The sequence below is a fragment of the Tachypleus tridentatus genome, chromosome 9 (assembly GCF_004210375.1).
Source record: "Tachypleus tridentatus isolate NWPU-2018 chromosome 9, ASM421037v1, whole genome shotgun sequence".
NCBI lineage: Eukaryota > Metazoa > Arthropoda > Merostomata > Xiphosura > Limulidae > Tachypleus > Tachypleus tridentatus.
This window is the reverse complement of record NC_134833.1, coordinates 91,927,273-91,944,440: the sequence shown is the minus strand read 5'-3', so window position 1 is coordinate 91,944,440 and position 17,168 is coordinate 91,927,273. Positions and strand designations below refer to the sequence as shown.

At 33.4% G+C, this 17,168-nt stretch overlaps 1 protein-coding gene across 2 annotated transcripts in view; it reads right to left on the bottom strand.

Moving 5' to 3' along the window:
* LOC143225750 (cAMP-dependent protein kinase type II regulatory subunit-like) overlaps positions 1 to 16,269 on the bottom strand; it is a 94,863-nt gene extending 78,594 nt beyond the window's left edge. Inside the window, exon 1 of one of the 2 annotated variants that reach the window (XM_076455691.1) lies at positions 15,684 to 16,269. In XM_076455691.1, the coding sequence (XP_076311806.1) occupies positions 15,684 to 15,918 (235 nt within the window). In that variant the 5' untranslated portion in view covers positions 15,919 to 16,269. The remainder of the gene's footprint in view (positions 1 to 15,683) is intronic. The other variant, XM_076455692.1, reaches the window with a different exon arrangement.
* Between the last annotated feature and the right edge of the window lie 899 nt (positions 16,270 to 17,168).

The following is a 17,168-nucleotide window of genomic DNA, read 5'->3' as shown; positions in this document are numbered from 1 at the left end:
TTGCGATGATTGGTAGAGCGAAATAAATAAATAAAGTACGCCTTCTACAATAATAGAATGTAAGCAGTTTGGTTGGTTTGGATATGTTGTCTTATACACACCAATAGAAACCTGAAAAAACTTGGTTGTGTAGGTAATTGTGACATGCCGTCACAATTAATTATTCGTTACTTAACAAACAGGCTACGTATGATCATTTGTCGAGCAGCTCAGTAAGAAAGCTTCGGATTTCTGAGGTGACCATCTTTCTCTTAAAGGCAGTTGTGAATTTTCTGATTACGTAAAAAACTTGAACTTCCATATTCATATCTAATGGGGAGTTCCTATGTCTCAATGATCCAGAAAATATTGGCGCGTGCTCAGAATTAATTTGTTCGTCTTCAGCCAGAGTGAATTGTTTAGTTTTTGCTTTTTTTAAGTTTGATTCCGTTTCCAGCTAAAGGATTGCGTTTTATGTTATCAGCTTTAGTTAGCTTTATTATTGACGTCAAAATGGGATCAAACCTTTCGCTTCCTGTGGCTAATACGTTCTCGTGGGAAATGATGATAAGAAAACATATCTTGTTCTTTTTTAACCATTTTATTATTGGTGAAATTCTTTCAAAACATTTGCCACTTTTTTCAATTCTAAAAAAATATATATTAATGAATTTCTGAAGTACTTGCTCAACAAATACCTAAATATAAAATTAACAGTTCACTGCAACTCCTGTTAAACTTCATTTTTTTCAGTGCGTTAGTACAAACTCAGCAATAAACTTACTAGATTGAGTTATATCAGAAACCTATAGTTTTAAGGATACGTTATCATTTAAAACTTTATTCTTATACGAAATTCTAAGGCTATCAACTTTTAGTAAAAGTTTGGTTCTTGTCTACAAATTCAAGTAGACAGTTGTTTACCTATGTAAAATATCTCCCACTCTGTATGTCTTTGAAGCAGTGGAGTTTCTTGGTGCAGATATGTTACCGAACGACAGAACACAGCCGAAAACAGTAATCAACTTTGACACGTCTTAAAGTATATATAGCTTCGCATGTCACAAACAACAACTTCAATATATTTAGTGGAACTGAGGGCGAGTAGCAGCTAACGATTCTTAGGTTTCAGCTGAATTTGTTTCTAAATTAACTGAATTCAGTCTTTCCATTTTTCCTAATCCTTTAAATTAATATAACATACATTCTCGCACATGCATTTTAATTAGAAAAAGTATATTCTCGCCACGTGACCTATTTTGTAAACCAGTGTATTCATCCACCATTATAGTGAACGTAGTAACAATCGGTTTCATATAAAACACAATACTTAAAACTGGTTTTGTTTAAGTAACAAATACTTATGTTTGTTGGTAGAATTATTACTAAGTAAGCATAGCGTTTGAGTATTTCTTTTTCGGGACTAATTATGGTTAAAACAAAACTCTGAATAAAAATTGAAAAAAATCTCCTCACACAATCACTTCGTTTGGAAATTCGTATTAAAGAAATGTTTCTACTAGCGCATAGCTAATTATTTCTTAACATTATTTTAATATCATCTCTTATAACTTTTAATGTGTATGAATTATAGTAATTCTGATGTCATTGTCTAGAGGCCCGTCATGGCCAAGCGTGTTAAGGCGTGCGATTCGTAATCCGAGGGTCGCGGGTTCGCATCTCCGTTGCGCCAAACATGCTCGCCCTTTCAGCCGTGGGGGCGTTATAATGTGACGGTCATTCCCACTATTCGTTGGTAAAAGAGTAGCCCAAGAGTTGGCGGTGGGTGGTGATGAGTAGCTGCCTTCCCTCTAGTCTTACACTGCTAAATTAGAGACGGCTAGCACAGATAGCCCTCGAGTAGCTTTGTGCGAAATTCAAAAAACAAACGGCATGGCCAAGCGTGTTAAGGTGTGCGACTCGTAATCTGAGGGTCGCGGGTTCGCATCCCGGTCGCGCCAAACATGCTCGCCCTTTTAGCCGTGGGGGCGTTATAATGTCACGGTCAATCCCACTATTCGTTGGCGAAAGAGTAGCCCAAGAGTTGGCGGTGGGTGGTGATGACTAGCTGCCTTCCCTCTAGTCTTACATTGCTAAATTAGGACGGCTAGCACAGATAGCCCTCGAGTAGCTTTGTGCGAAATTTAAAAAAACAACAACATTGTCTAGAACTTAGTCATATGACCCAATAAAGTATAAGCAATCGTGTTAGTGATATGCAAAACTAAGTTATAAAAACACAAAAAGTTAATACCTTGCTTGGCTGCTCTTTTTCTGTGGAAATCGAAAGGACGATCGTGAAAATAATTCTAATAATCTGGTGCCGAATTACTTGGAATACAGCACAATAAAAACATAATAAGAAATAATGTTGTATCTTCAGTGTGATGAGGCTGTGGTGGACCTTATTTAATGTCTCCTTCAAACGTGAAACTAAGGAGTAAATATCTATAGTTTTAGAAACATATATTAGTTGCTGAAAGAAGATATCACACAAAAGCTGAAGATGAATATTTTATAAGGATAAGTAAAGCTGTGAAATTCTAGTATTTATAGAGACTCTATTTAGTGCATATTTGCTACCGCAAAATATGAAACATATGTTAACCTTGGATACTAATCTATCAATTTTTATGTACATCCAACAATCAAGCCAATAACCGGTCTGTCTATCCATCAATCGAGCCAGTCACTAATTTTTGCATTGATCAGTGTAGCCCAAAATTAGTCAGTAATAAATCAATACATCTATTCATTATTCCAGCTAACCAGTCTACTAATTAATATTGATCAATGAGTCCAGACAACAAGCAAGTTAGAATAATGCTTAACTGTCTTCCGTCAACATTTCTCTCATTCTTCCCTAATGGAATTTCACAAAGCCAGAATTTTACACCAAGTAGTGTCCAAATTACTCATGAATTAGGTAGATGTTTCAGGATATTTCTTCCACTAATCCTAAGATTATTCAGAATTACACTGGCCAGGCAATAAATCCACAAGATAAATGGATAATCATCATTTACATGATACTATTATTTTCCATTTATTTTGTATCTGACATTAGGAAGTGACCCGCCATGGCCAGGTGGGTTAAGAGGTTCGACTCTTAATCTGAGGGTCGGGGGCTCGAATCCCCGTCGCACCAAACATGCTCGCCCTTTTAGCCGTGGGGACGTTATAATGTTGGTAAAAGAGTAGCCCAAGAGTTGTCGGTGGGTGGTGATGACTAATTGCCTTCCCTCTAGTCTTACACAGCTAAATTAGGGACGGCTAGTGCAGATAGTCCTCGTATAGCTTTGCGCGAAATTCAAAACAAACAAACATTAGAATGCTTTCTATGTTATAGAATTAGACTACTGTGATACGCTTCACAGAGACAAGAGAAGGTTTCAGACGACTCTTTGATTACAAACAGATAGACATAAGAACAGTTTAGTTTCTTAAACGTAGTACATATTAACTTGTTAAAGTTTTAGAAATTCGTTTCTTAACCAGCATTGCTACAAGAGTAACGTTAGCCAACACAACAGTGTTTTTGCTTAACAGTTTCATTAGAAAATTGACGCTGACAAACTTACTCACGTTTTTATTTGAAACAGTGTTCTTAGAAAAGTGACGCTAACCAACTCAACCATTCTGATTTACCATTACGATTTACTGGCATCCCATCCAGGGTGAAACGACCACTATTCTCGTCCAATAATGCCATTGTAGCTGTAGTTAAAAGTCATTGACCTGATGTGTCTTGTAAAGGGATGACAAGGATTTAGCATCAGAAAAAGTGACGTTGACTAACTCGATAATGTGTAATTCTTATTATTCATTTAGATGTTAGTCTTTTTTTAAACCTTTCCTTAAATACTGTTTTTGCTAATTACCTACAGATGACTTGCATATATATAACAGAAAAAAATCTCATTTTTGCAACTGACATATCAGCTACACCTTTCATCTCTATCTTGCATTATAACAACATTCATTGGCAGATCTTGAGTTCTCATAACAAGATGACATTTAATTTGAAATTCATAAGATGATTTGTAGAATTTACTTTTAAAATGTTTGATGGCTATTGTTCTTAAATTATAATAACATGAGCGTTTATAAGAGTATATGGATACAAAAATAACCAAACTAGAAGATAGTTCATACATTTTAAATAAATATATCTAAATATACGTTGCTATTATTATTCAAACACAAAAGAGCTTGTGTACTTACAATGCATTTCATGTGTTATTTTTGTCACAAAACGCAAGGAACTTCAGGTCTGTAATCGTTTTCTCATGTTACTCTATTTTAGCAAGCACAAAGAACTTAAAAATATACAATCCTTTTCACGTCTTATTTTTGTCATTATACAAAGGAGCTTGAAGACCTATATTTTTACGTGTTATACTTCTGACCGAACGATAGTTACTAATTTTAACACATTTAAATATTTATTGTTTTTCAAACATGCTCCCCAGTTGCTCAGCGGTACGTCTGTGGACGCTGAAAACCGGGTTTCGATACCTGCGGTTGGCAGAGCACAGATAGCCACTTGTGTAGCTTTGTGCTTACTTCAAAACAACAACAACCTTTTCAAACATATATTCAAATTATAATAATTTACCGTTATTGTCCCAAACATTGCATATTGAATTGCAAAACCTCTTAGCACAGTTTTAATAAGAAGTTCAAGTATGTATTTCCTTCAACATTTCTGTACATCAATCTAAAAGATATTTTCTGTGGAAGATTTTTGAATATTCACAGTCAGTGTACTCTTGTAGGTTTCGTCTCCAATTTAGGAGTCTTCGTTGTTTTTCAGCTAGAGGGAGGTTTGTTGTAACCTGATGAGCGTATAGTCCAACATCTAGAGTATTCTCCTAAGCTTTAGAACAGTTTGAATAGTATAATACACGATTTAGGATAGAGTAGATGAGTATTGATATTCGAGTTTGTTAGTTAGTTGCTTTGAGTCTAAAGCTTTGAGTTATTATTTATTGAACTTGTTATTCTCTTCATTGATTAGGTGCCATTGTTACCGAGTTTGGGTTTCGTCACAGGTGAATATATTTCCGTGGAAAATTTGCAAGATGGGAAATGATGTATGACCATCTATTGTGAATTAAATCATTCAATGAACAATAGCAACATAGTTTATAGGACTTGTAGTTGAAGAAATAAAACGTTTTCGTTATCATTTAATGGACTGATTTTTCATTATTCTTTTATCAAATAATCCAAACGAGTATTACCAAAAATAGTAACAGTTGTAACAATACCCGTTCTGCTTAAACAGGTAATTTTAACAATAGCTGTTGCAGGTCTGTAACACGCAATAATTAAAGTTTTGACTTTGTGGGCTCGTCTCTTCCTTCAGCTCATACAAAGATGAAATAAAAAGTGAAACTAACATTCAAGGTTTTGAAAGCTACATATTTTTTTTTTACTTTTCAACACCAGTGAAAACGATTGTACTACCTCGTCATTTATTTAAAAGTTGGAATGTGAAGTACTTGGATTAATCGCTTATTTGTTGACATATTTTACAACACAAAACTTCAAATATAACAAAGTATGAGTCATATATTTCTGTTTACTATGTGAAAATGTCGTTAGTGATGAACTAACGTCTGTTCCCATAGCAACCATAGGGCACTGAAAGGTTCAGCATTGACTCGGCGACCACCTAAATAGTTTGAAGTAAGAATTATGAAACATATTCACGGTGCTCTGGTGAAGCTATAACAAAAATTTATAAATAAGAATGTCTGCCTTTATACATACAGAGTGATTATAGCGAATATTCCAAACTCACAATAAATATATCTCAATAACTATTTGTCTTAAGGAAACAAACGCCTATCAAAAACACTTTGAGAAGTGTAGTTTTATCAAGTAAAGTTTGGACAGGGTTTCAAAACTGTCATAGTTTGTGTTCAATATGCTCTCCGACATTCTTACTGAGTATGTCGAGCTTGAAGGTAATGCAAGTATCATCTGTTCTGGACAGCATTCTTTGATCTCCGCAATACTCTGCAAACTGTATGATTGTCACGTTTGTATGGTATAAGCCATATTGTTATAGTATGGTAATATATATCGTATTAGGTATGAAATACTGTAGAATATGATAAACATTGAATGTCGTAATCTTATGTTAGCTGTAAATTAACAGAGTATATGACAGATACAAAGAAGTTATTGGATAATTACAATAATAAAAATATAATGATTCGTGATATTTCACTCAAATACAAAATATAATCGAAAATGTTTTCTTGCATTAAATGCTAACTTTATCTTTTAACTATTTGAAACCGTTTGGAGTTGCTTACCTAAAGGACTCAACACAGTTTATACACATAAAATATCGCAACTCTAAAACCAAAACGTGTTATATTCAAATTATTACCAACCTTCTGTTGCTCAAAAATATCATAATCAAAAGCAAAACCGTGTGAAAAAAAATACGGGTTAGGTATATAGTACGTTAAACTTGTACTTAATTCCGTTAAAACTGGTGATTTCAACATGCCAACTGTAAACATTATGTCCCACTAGTATAAGTAGTTTTTAAGGTATAATCATCTTAAATACGTGGATATGTTCACATTAATTCTGCACACTTGTTTATATTTTATGGGAATAACACAATTTAATTTAATACCTAAGGAAAGGTAAACGTACCATAACATTATCTTCCAAACCTAAATCATTATTCTAAATTTAAAGCCCACCCCAAGAAGCTCATTCTGCTTACGACACTAAAATTCGGGTTTCAGCACCTGTTGTAAGCACAAATAATTCATTGCATAGCAAAAAAGTAAACGAACATAGATTTCAAACTAGAGGAAAAATATAACGGCGTCGTACATAAAGGATGATCAATAGAACACAACCTACAATGAAGATATCTTAAAAAGTGTTCTAGTGAAATACGAGTGTGAGAAGTGAGTGAGAGTGCACCGTCCTACAACTGAAGTTTGTTTGTTTTGTTGAACCTTGCGCAAGGCATCCTTATTTTAAAAGTGATGAACTAGAGAGAAGATAACTAGTAAATATATCTCACCACCAGCTCTTGGGCTATTCTTAAGAACTAAAAGTGGGATTGGTTGTCACATTATAACGGCACAACAGTAGAAATAGTGAGCATGTTCGATGACAAAAATCACACCCGCGGCCTACAGATTGTGAATCGAACGCTCCAACCACTAAGCCTGATGTGAAACTAAAACATAGGAAGAAATATGAATGCCAAAACAAATAACGACCAAAATTTAAGTATTAAATTTCTGGAGTCACTTGTAGAAGTCATTCCTTTTAAACAAACAGAAAAACAAAGAAAGTAAATGGAATATTAAGCGAAATAGAAGGTTTACAAGCTAGATAATTGCTTTTTATCTCAACAAATCACATATTCTTTAACTATAATGGTTCTTTTTTGTTGATAGGATAGAATACCGTTTCCTTACGTTGTTGCTAAAGTAAGTTCGAGTAGAATTACCATATTCGTTTTTTGCAGTTAATGGCGACTCCGGTAAAATTACGATATTTGTTACTTTTCCTTAAAGCCTGCTTCAGTAAAGCTATAATATTCCTTACTTGTTGCTAAGGGGTACACCAGTACAGCTTCCATACTTCTTACTTGTTGTTAATAGCTGCTTCAATAAAACTACTATATTCCTTATTTATTGTTATGTGCAGTTTCAGTACATCTAATGTATGCATAATTTGTTGTTAAGGGCTGCTCCAGTACAATTAATATATATTGATAAGAGATGTTCCAGAGAAATTCGTTATTTGCAAGTATGACTAATCATAGAACTACTATATTTGTTATTTAGCAGAACTACAACATTGTTTTTAAGAGCTTTTCTAGTAGGACTACTTTAGTTCTTATTTGTTGTTAATGAGTCATCGAGTACAATTATTATGTTTGTTACTTGTTAAAGGGTGCTTAAGTAAATTACCATATTTATTATGTGTTCTTAAGGGCTGCTTCGGTAGAATTATCATTTTCCTTACATTTTGTAAAGAACAGTTTCGGAACAATTACCATATTCATTATTTGTTTTTGAGAGGTACTCCAGCATAACTAACATGTTCTTTATTGTTGATAAGGTTTGCCTCAATAGAACTACTATATTATTAATTTGTTTTTAAATGTTGTTTCCGTAGAACTATCATATTCCTTGTTTGTTGTGAATGAGTTTTCCAGTAGAACTACCATCTATCTTAGTGATTGTTCAGGATTGCACCAGGAAAATTATTCTATTCCTGATTTGTTGTTAAAGGCTATTCCAGTTGAGCTATTGTATTCATTATTTATGTTAAGGATTGCTCCAATAGAACTACTATATTCATTAGTTATCCTTAAGGGCTGTTTCTGTAGGACTAGTATATTACTTTTCTATTGTTAATGGCTGGTCCAGTAGAACTACCATATTACATATCTATTGTTATATGCTGTTCTAATACATTTACCATATTCTTTATTTACTGTTAAAGACTGCTCCAGTATAATTAGTATATTCATTACTTACGGTTAAAAGCTGCTCCATTAATATTACCGTTATCATTATTTGTTGTAAAGTGGTGCTCCAGTATAACTGCCATGTTATTTATTTGTTGATAAAGGTTGCTACAGTAGAACTACTGTATTGTTAATTCGTTTTTATGAGCTGATGGAACTAACACATCCTTGTTTGTTGTTAATGACTGCTCTCGTAGAACTATCATGTTCCTTACCTATTGTTAAGGACTGCTGTTGTAGAATTGCCATATTCGTTATTTACTGTTGCGGGCTTTTTCAGTAAAACTACTAGATTATTTTCTTTTGAGGGCTGTCCAGTTGAGCTACCATATTACCTTTTTTCTATTTGTGCACAGCAGGTACTTTCGTCAAAATACTATAATCCTTGTCTGTTTCTAAGATAATTTTCATTAGGACTACTATATTTTCCATTAGTTGCTAAGACGTACTCAACTGGACCTCTATATTTTGTGCATATTGGTATGAGGAATACTATTGGAACTATAATATTTTTTATACGTTACCAGCAACGATTTGTATTTGTTGAAGCACAACAATTAAGGTTCTTCCTGCTACTATCAAAAGAAAAGCCTTTGTTTTTACATTTTCATTTATTTAAGAGCAGTCAGTACACATACAGTGCCTATCGTTTCGTTATTATCTTTGAAAAATATTTCCTAGCTAAGATGCAAGTTAATCTGTACGAGACAAAAATAGCAAGTATATCGTTATACTTTTAAAACAGATACACGTCGTTAAATATACTTTCATTAGTAAAGTAATAATTTAAATGCGCTTAATGTGAACATTTACCATGTTCATTACGTTAACTTAGTCAATAAAATTGGAAAGTTAAATTTCTTCTTTACACTCTCGAACTACATCAAAAGGCTGGATAACATTTTCTACAAGAGCCTTGGATTATATCAAAATGGTAGATAACATATCTGCTTCACGAGCCTTGAACTACAACAGAAGGTCAGGTAATATTTCTTCTTCTCGAGTACTAAACTGCATAAACAGGATGGTTAACATTTCTTCACCACGGGTATTGGACTACGTCAAAAGAGTAGATAGCATTTCTTATTGAAATATCTTAAACTACATAAAAATGAGTAGGTTGTGTTTCTCTTTCACAATGTTCGGATCTTTTCCTTTTCATGCACCACGTACGTTCAAATACAAAAAAAAAAAAAAAATGAACGTAGTTCTTAATGCTGACTTCAGAAATACAAATTAAAATTTGGAGAAGTGAAAAGAAAATCATATTTCAACTGAATTAAAAGGCTAGATCATATTGTTCCTTTACCAGCTGTATCAAGTATGGAGGCTGTGTATATTAAAATACAGGATATGAAATAAATCAGTAACATTTATTCACTTAATCATACATAAGTAGTTTCAGCACTTTAACCTTCCATATTTAGATTTCACAATATTACTTATGCTTCTGTTAGGAATTTTCTAAAATTGGTACCGTCTATTTCATTTAAAAATCACAAAACATCTACCTCTCTGATGAGACAAACAAGAACTTATGAACTCATCTTATTGCTAGTCTCTACTTTTACTCCAATGTAGAGATATCACAAGAATAAAAGAGGAGAACTTGGAGCGGTTAGTAAAGAAACGTATAAACAGCCAAGCAGTTGTTGCTATCTGGAATCTGTGTAAAGATAATAAACAAAACGATATATCTATATATCCAACCCCTTACTCCCACACATTTAAAATGATTTCACATTGCAGGAAAACGTCAAATGCTATCACGATATTTTTCAGTAAAACAGAATTTATGGTGACTAGCTCAGATTTATCATATAGCTTCTTAAAACATTTTTAAATAAGTTTTCTATTAGACTGAAAGCCAACTTTCAAAAACGCGGGTAATTTTTAATGAACGTTAAAGATTCGTATTAACAGATGGCATGATTTCTGAGTTTACTATTAGATTGTTTGTTTGTTTATTTTTTAATTTCGCGCAAAGCTACTCGAGGGCTATCTGCGCTAGCCGTCCCTAATTTAGCAGTGTAAGACTAGAGGGAAAGCAGCTAGTCATCACCACCCACTGCCAACTTTTGGGCTAGTCTTTTACATTATAACGTCTTCACGGCTGGAAAAGCGAGCATGTTTGATGCTACGGGGATGCGAATCCGCGTCCCTCAGATTACGAGTCGCACGCCTTAACCCACCTGGCCATGCCGGGCCTGTTCTATTAGAAACAAAGGCAGAAATTGAAAAAGAAAAATATACAAGAAATATCTTTTGGGAGTGTTTTTGACATTAATTCGTGAGATAAGAAGGGGCCATCTTAACTAACTCGTGCCTTAAATTCTTTATACGGCCCGCTCTTACAGACCCTGACCTTTCTACAATATTGATTGTCTTTATTGACGTAGATATTGGAGATTTTGCACAGCACAATGTGGCCAGTATTACAGAACCTGATATTCCTAAAACCTTAACTAATTTTGTGTCTCTAAATTCCTGTGATGTTTCTAGAGCGTCAATTGTGCTTACTAACCTACGTCTTGATATTTTTACATGGTACACTATATTTTACGTAACTGAACTTTGTAATTCTCATTTTAGTATTATGTAAAATACTCTTGTAAAAGAAGTATGTAAACTATGTTTCGTAAGTCGCATATTTTATGGCTTCGTAAAATACACTTGTAATAGAAGCATTTGACATGGATCTCAGAAGTAGAATATCTGAACTACTTCTTATAATAATTCCTGTAACACAGGTATGTAATACAGATCTCAGAAGACGCAAACTGATAAGGGATTCTCTGTTTTCAATCAAATCTCCGCACGCGTGAGGTATGCGAGAAGCCAACCTACGCATTGTAACCCATGGCAACTGCAACGCCATACAGTCCAGCTTCAAGGTAACTGACATACGTTCGGTTAGCTGCTGTATTGCTCGAGGTACAAAATTAGTGGATTCAAAATACGTCATTTACTTAAAGCTCCTGTCAACGGTTAAATGAGCCGAGATAAAATGAGGAACATGATAAAAAATCTTACATGGATTACGGTTCATTTTCGTCAATAACGGTAGTGTTTATAGAAATGAATCAAAATACTATAACCCGAGCGCTTTCGAAAGGTAGACCTTCCTTCTACAGGGGAAATGTAGTGTTTACAATAATGATTTAGAGTGGGCTAGGCGTGTACTAAGATAATCATGTCTGAACTGTTAATCCTAGAAGTCGTGGTTCATGTCCTGTTGCCTCAGAAACGCTCTCCGCAGTTTTTAAACAACGGGTGTGCCATAAGAATGATAATAAAATTCCACTCTTCCCTTAGATTACAATTAAATAAGAAATGTCATTGGATGTTGTTTATTCGTACTAGCTTTAGCAATGAAACAGCGTAAAGAGGAGGCGTTCTATTTGATTAAGTATTCATATATTGTAATTTTCTGCAGTTAAATGTTAAAGAAATGTATATTTATAAATGGGAGAGCTTAACTCGAGAAGATAATGAGGAACAGGAGATGAAAATAACTAAAGAAAATATTTTGTAATAAGGTTAGAAATTAACGTTATCTTGTTCAAATCTAACTAGTTACATGGACGATAACTAAAAAAATATCACATTAATGAATTTAGTTAATTAGATATACTGTTCTTACTTCTAAAAGTTATAATACATTGTTTTAATTACTATATATACCCTCGCGGTTAATGATACTTTAACTGTAATCCCATAAAATCTCACAATGTTTATCTAACTTAGGAAGTTTGGATCAGTAATAAAACTATGTACTAAGTAAACAATACATAATAATCTTCATAATAAAAGATACAATAATAAAAAAATTAAAGAACAGAATTAAATATGTTAAATATCCAAACCAACATCGTTAACGAAAATAGCATTAGAGAAAGAACTGTGCATAACTTTCATAAACACTTTGGGTTTACTCCATAAAAAAACTTGACATCAGTGTAATTATACACAACGCTTTACGCAGTACAGTCTGGTCCAACAACTCATGATGACAAGAAACCCACTTGAAGTAAAAATGTATTCTAAAGACGACTAGAATGTGTATTAAAACTTTAATTAAAATGAAGTACAGGGCGATATTTCGACCTTCTTAGGTCATCTCCTTTGTTAATCTGAAGATGACCTAAGAAGGTCAAAACGTTGTTTTGTACTTTATTTTGAATAAAGTTTAAATATCAATACCAGCTGTCTTTAGAATAAGGTCTAAAAACTTCTTTTCACGAATGAAAACTAATTAAACAGCTACGAAAGTGTAAGTTACGAGACAGTTCAGTGCATTGGGAAGACAGTTGGAACCTTGGATTAGATCTAAACTCTAACTCTCATACGTCAGTACCAGTGAGGGCCTAATCATATAAGTCAGGTTCATTTGTTTTAAGTGGACACACACAGAAGCCTTCGTCAAATAATAGTTTAGATTTTTTTAAAATTAATACAGCCTTTCAAATTATGATTGCTGGTATATTTTAAGAGTGGTGCTTAAAAGTAAGGTTTTCCTAGGATGCAAAATACTCAAACAAGAATAGCTCACACTATTCGAATGAAAACATTTATTTTCAACAGAAACATCAAACGTTTTGATACCTTAAGACTCCTAAGAAAAACTATTCACAAATCTAAATCCCGCTGTACTCTAGACCTTTAATATGCATCTTTAAAGATAAATTGACACGCTAATCACTATTAAGACACACAACCATGTGCAGTTATAATAATTTCGTGAATTACGACACGCCACTCACTTGGAAGCTGGTGAAAATACATCATGTCAGCAATTTATCACAGTCCTTCAAACAAATATACAGTTACTCCCACAGATGGTATGTTCAACCCCAAACTAAAGATGGCGCCTCATTCCACGTTTGTAATCGAGATGCGTGTCAATTAATATAGCTTTAAGTTTCTATTGTTTTTCAGTTACTTCCTTATTACTTTATTATAAGTTAGAACCCAGCCACAGAATACAGACTGCTGAATTTTTGTTTAGAATCCAGAGCATAAACACATGACACGAAGAAGGTTGTTTTTTTCACGTTCTGAAGTTTCATAATCACCATGTGCGTTCAAGATAAAATTATTTATTCTATAATGCACAATATAAACAATGAATTAATATATATTTTTCTACTTATGCTTTATTCAAATAATATGGGTTACTAGAATATTTAAAAGAGGTATCTGCAATTAGTGTTATACTAGCAGCATATTCTTTCAGTTAGCGGAATAATAATAACATATATTTGACATCATTGCAATATTATTAGGCTTTTCTTGCGGCCAGGGAAACATTATCACATGTGTTTGTAACAACAGAATACTAAAATCACGTAATTTGATCAGTGGAATACTATCAAGATGTATTCATGGTCAGTGGAATATTACCGAGAATAATATGCCTTCAGTATGATTCTACTTCGATGAACTTGAAACGAATAGAATATTGCCAAGCCTAACTTGTGACAGGTATAATAATAATAAGTTTTATTTGACGAAACATTTCTACTAATAAGTTTTACTTGCAATCAATGAAACATTATCTAGCGTTACTTGTGGTCAATCCGAATAATACCAAGCTTTATTTTTAGTGGAATAATATCAGCTACCCATATAAAGGATAAAAACTAAATAAGATTAAGTCATGATTGATGTAATACTGCCAGGCTTTCCTAGTGGTCAGTGAAATATTATCAAAATGTACTTGCTCTTGGTAGAATATAGTCAATATTTCACTGTGACGAGCTTAGTACTAACAATATGTACCTGTAGTCATTGTGAAGCTTTCATAATGTTCAAGGAAATTTTACAAAACGTTATTAGGGGCTAGTGGCCACCTTCTCTTACTTATAGCCAGTAGAACACCACTTGGTTTTATTTGTGGTCACTGGAATACTACTACGTTTTAGTTGTGGTCAGAGAAATACTACAAATCGTTACTGGTGGTCAGTGGAATACAACTAAGCTGTAATTGTAGCCAGTGGATTATCACCAAGTTTCACTCATGATCAGAGAAAAAAGCTTGACTTGTAGTCAGTGTAATAATATAAGCATTCATTTAAGGCTAGTCTTAAAATAGCAAGTTTTATTTATGGCCAGTGGAATACTTCTGAGACGTTTCTAAAATTATAGAATACTATGAAGCTGGCCAGTAAAATAGTAACAGTGTGTGCTTGTCTTCAATGGAATACTGTCAAGATCTCTTTACGGCCACTGGAACACTACCAAAATATACTTGTAGTCATTAGATTACTAAAAGGATTTTCTAATGTCCAAGAATAAACTACCAGGACTTATTTGTAGCTAGTGGAATACTACCTACTTTTATTTATAGCTAGTGAAATATTATTAAGCTTTACTTTTGTCCAGTAGAATATTTCTTATTTTACTTATGACTACTACAGAATACTATCTAGTTAGTTTTACCTGTGACAAGTGGAATATTATCAAATTTTACTTGTGATCGGTGAAATACCAACTGCAGTGTTATTTTCGTCAGTGGAATACTAATACGACGTACAGTCTATAAACTCGAGTTTACTTAATTCAATAATTTCCTATAAAGGTTTATTGCCTTGTGATTAATAACTTAACATTTATTATCTACTTCACATGTATGTTTAATAATTTCACACGATAAATTAAGTGATTATTGAAAAATAATTGACTTTTTTTTTCTTTTTGGTAAAATAAAATGTTTTATTTTGTAAAACTTGTGTAAACTATTTTTTGACTACTGTACTGATTATTTCATTAATATGCCCTCCTTTGGCTCAGCGGTATGTCTGCGGACTTACAACGTTAAAAACCGGGTTTTGATACCCGTGGTGGGCAGAGCACAGATAGCCCATTATTTAGCTTTGTGCTTAATTCAAAACAACAATATTTCATTAATAAACACCACTTTAAGTTGGCTAATATCTCTTGGCTAATCGCAATTAATATTTTTAGCGATTGTTTAATATTTTTATAATATTTAAATAAAGACCTTTATATTCTACATATTATTATTGCTGCTTATTAAACTGAGTTTAATATTGCATAAAAGCAAAATGCTAACATCATTTTATTGTTAATACTAGCTTACGACATTATTCCATACAATACGAGTACTACAAATAGTTGTTATTAGTAAAACTGTAGTTATTTTTCTCATTCTTACCTTGAAGCTGATTTCCTTCTGTTACATCTTCTACGATGAGTGGAGTTGTTACAGAAATTGACGAGGAAGGCTGAACAAAACCCGAGCTCGTTTTCCGCTTTTCATCGCGAATCTTTGTAAAGTAGTTCACGGCAAAGTCTACAATATCCTCAGGCTTCTCGGTAAGAATGCTCACTGTGAATTCGAGAAGCAGGCTTGTTAGTTCCGGTGGAACTTCTACTCGTGACCGACTCATGATACTGAAACTGTCAACTAAGCCCTAACTGTGGTAGAAGTGTTAACTAATCGAGTTTCTATTCAAGATGTTAATCTTTATAAGTTGCACTAGTGTACAAAGTACATTTTCTATGACATTACAGAGAAACTTGTTACATCAGTTCTGCTATTTTGAGCTACAGACTCGAGGAGCGTGCACACAACTAGATTTAAATCCTTGCTTCCCCACTCACGCCACCACGCGGCGGATTGCAACTTTCAAATGATGAAAATAATGCACTGAACTTTGGCTTTACTAGTGGTTTCTTTCATTAACACATCGTTAAGTTGTAAATGACGAGAAAAATTCAGCTTTAGTAGCTGTCATGTCTTTCGCTGTCCAGTCAAATACCAGCTTCCTATCGTATGTCTTATACATATATAGCTTAGTATGCATTTCTCAGTATACTTACTGCCAAGCTACTCAGTCAAATACCAGCTTAATTTTCTGTTGTATATCTTATATATATATAGGTTAGTATACGTTTCTTAGTATACAAGGAATGTAAACTGGCAATGCAGAGTTACATTATATTTTTGGAAGCCTTCAACTGTATGACTTACATCTCTTTTTAGTCTTATTATGTTTCTCCGATGCTCCACACTACACTGGCAGCGATTTTAACGGATATAACACATACGGTTATATGTGTCAGAAGGTTTCAAAGTCCTATAATATTAACAAACCGATACACTATAGCTGTTGTCTCCAAGATAAATTTGATATGGTTTTTGTTAAACACAAAGTCACACAACAAGTAACGAAATTTGATATGGTTTTTGTTAAACACAAAGTCACACAACAAGTAACGAAATTTGATCTTTAGTGTCGTATGTCTTAGACTTACCGCTAAGCCACTGATAGTAAAAACGAAGTATCTGATAAAAGCTATCCCATATAAAGTTTATCAACCAAATTTTTTCAGCGGTAAATTTTTCTTTAAATTATATTAAGTAAGTTATTATCAAAAGCCAACACTGAAAATGTAACCCTTCCGAGATTATTATAAAAGTGCCTAAAAAACAATAACTTTTAAAACAATATCCTAACAATCGTATGTTCACGCAAAATTTTGAAAATGTTAAAAATATCAATTAGCTAAACGTCCCTCATATAAAAGAAGGTGCATATTATGTTCAGAACCAGCTATATCATGCTATTTCCTTACACATCCCTGATACAAAATCTGTAATGTGATAACTGACAGAAATCATAAAAGTAAAACGTGC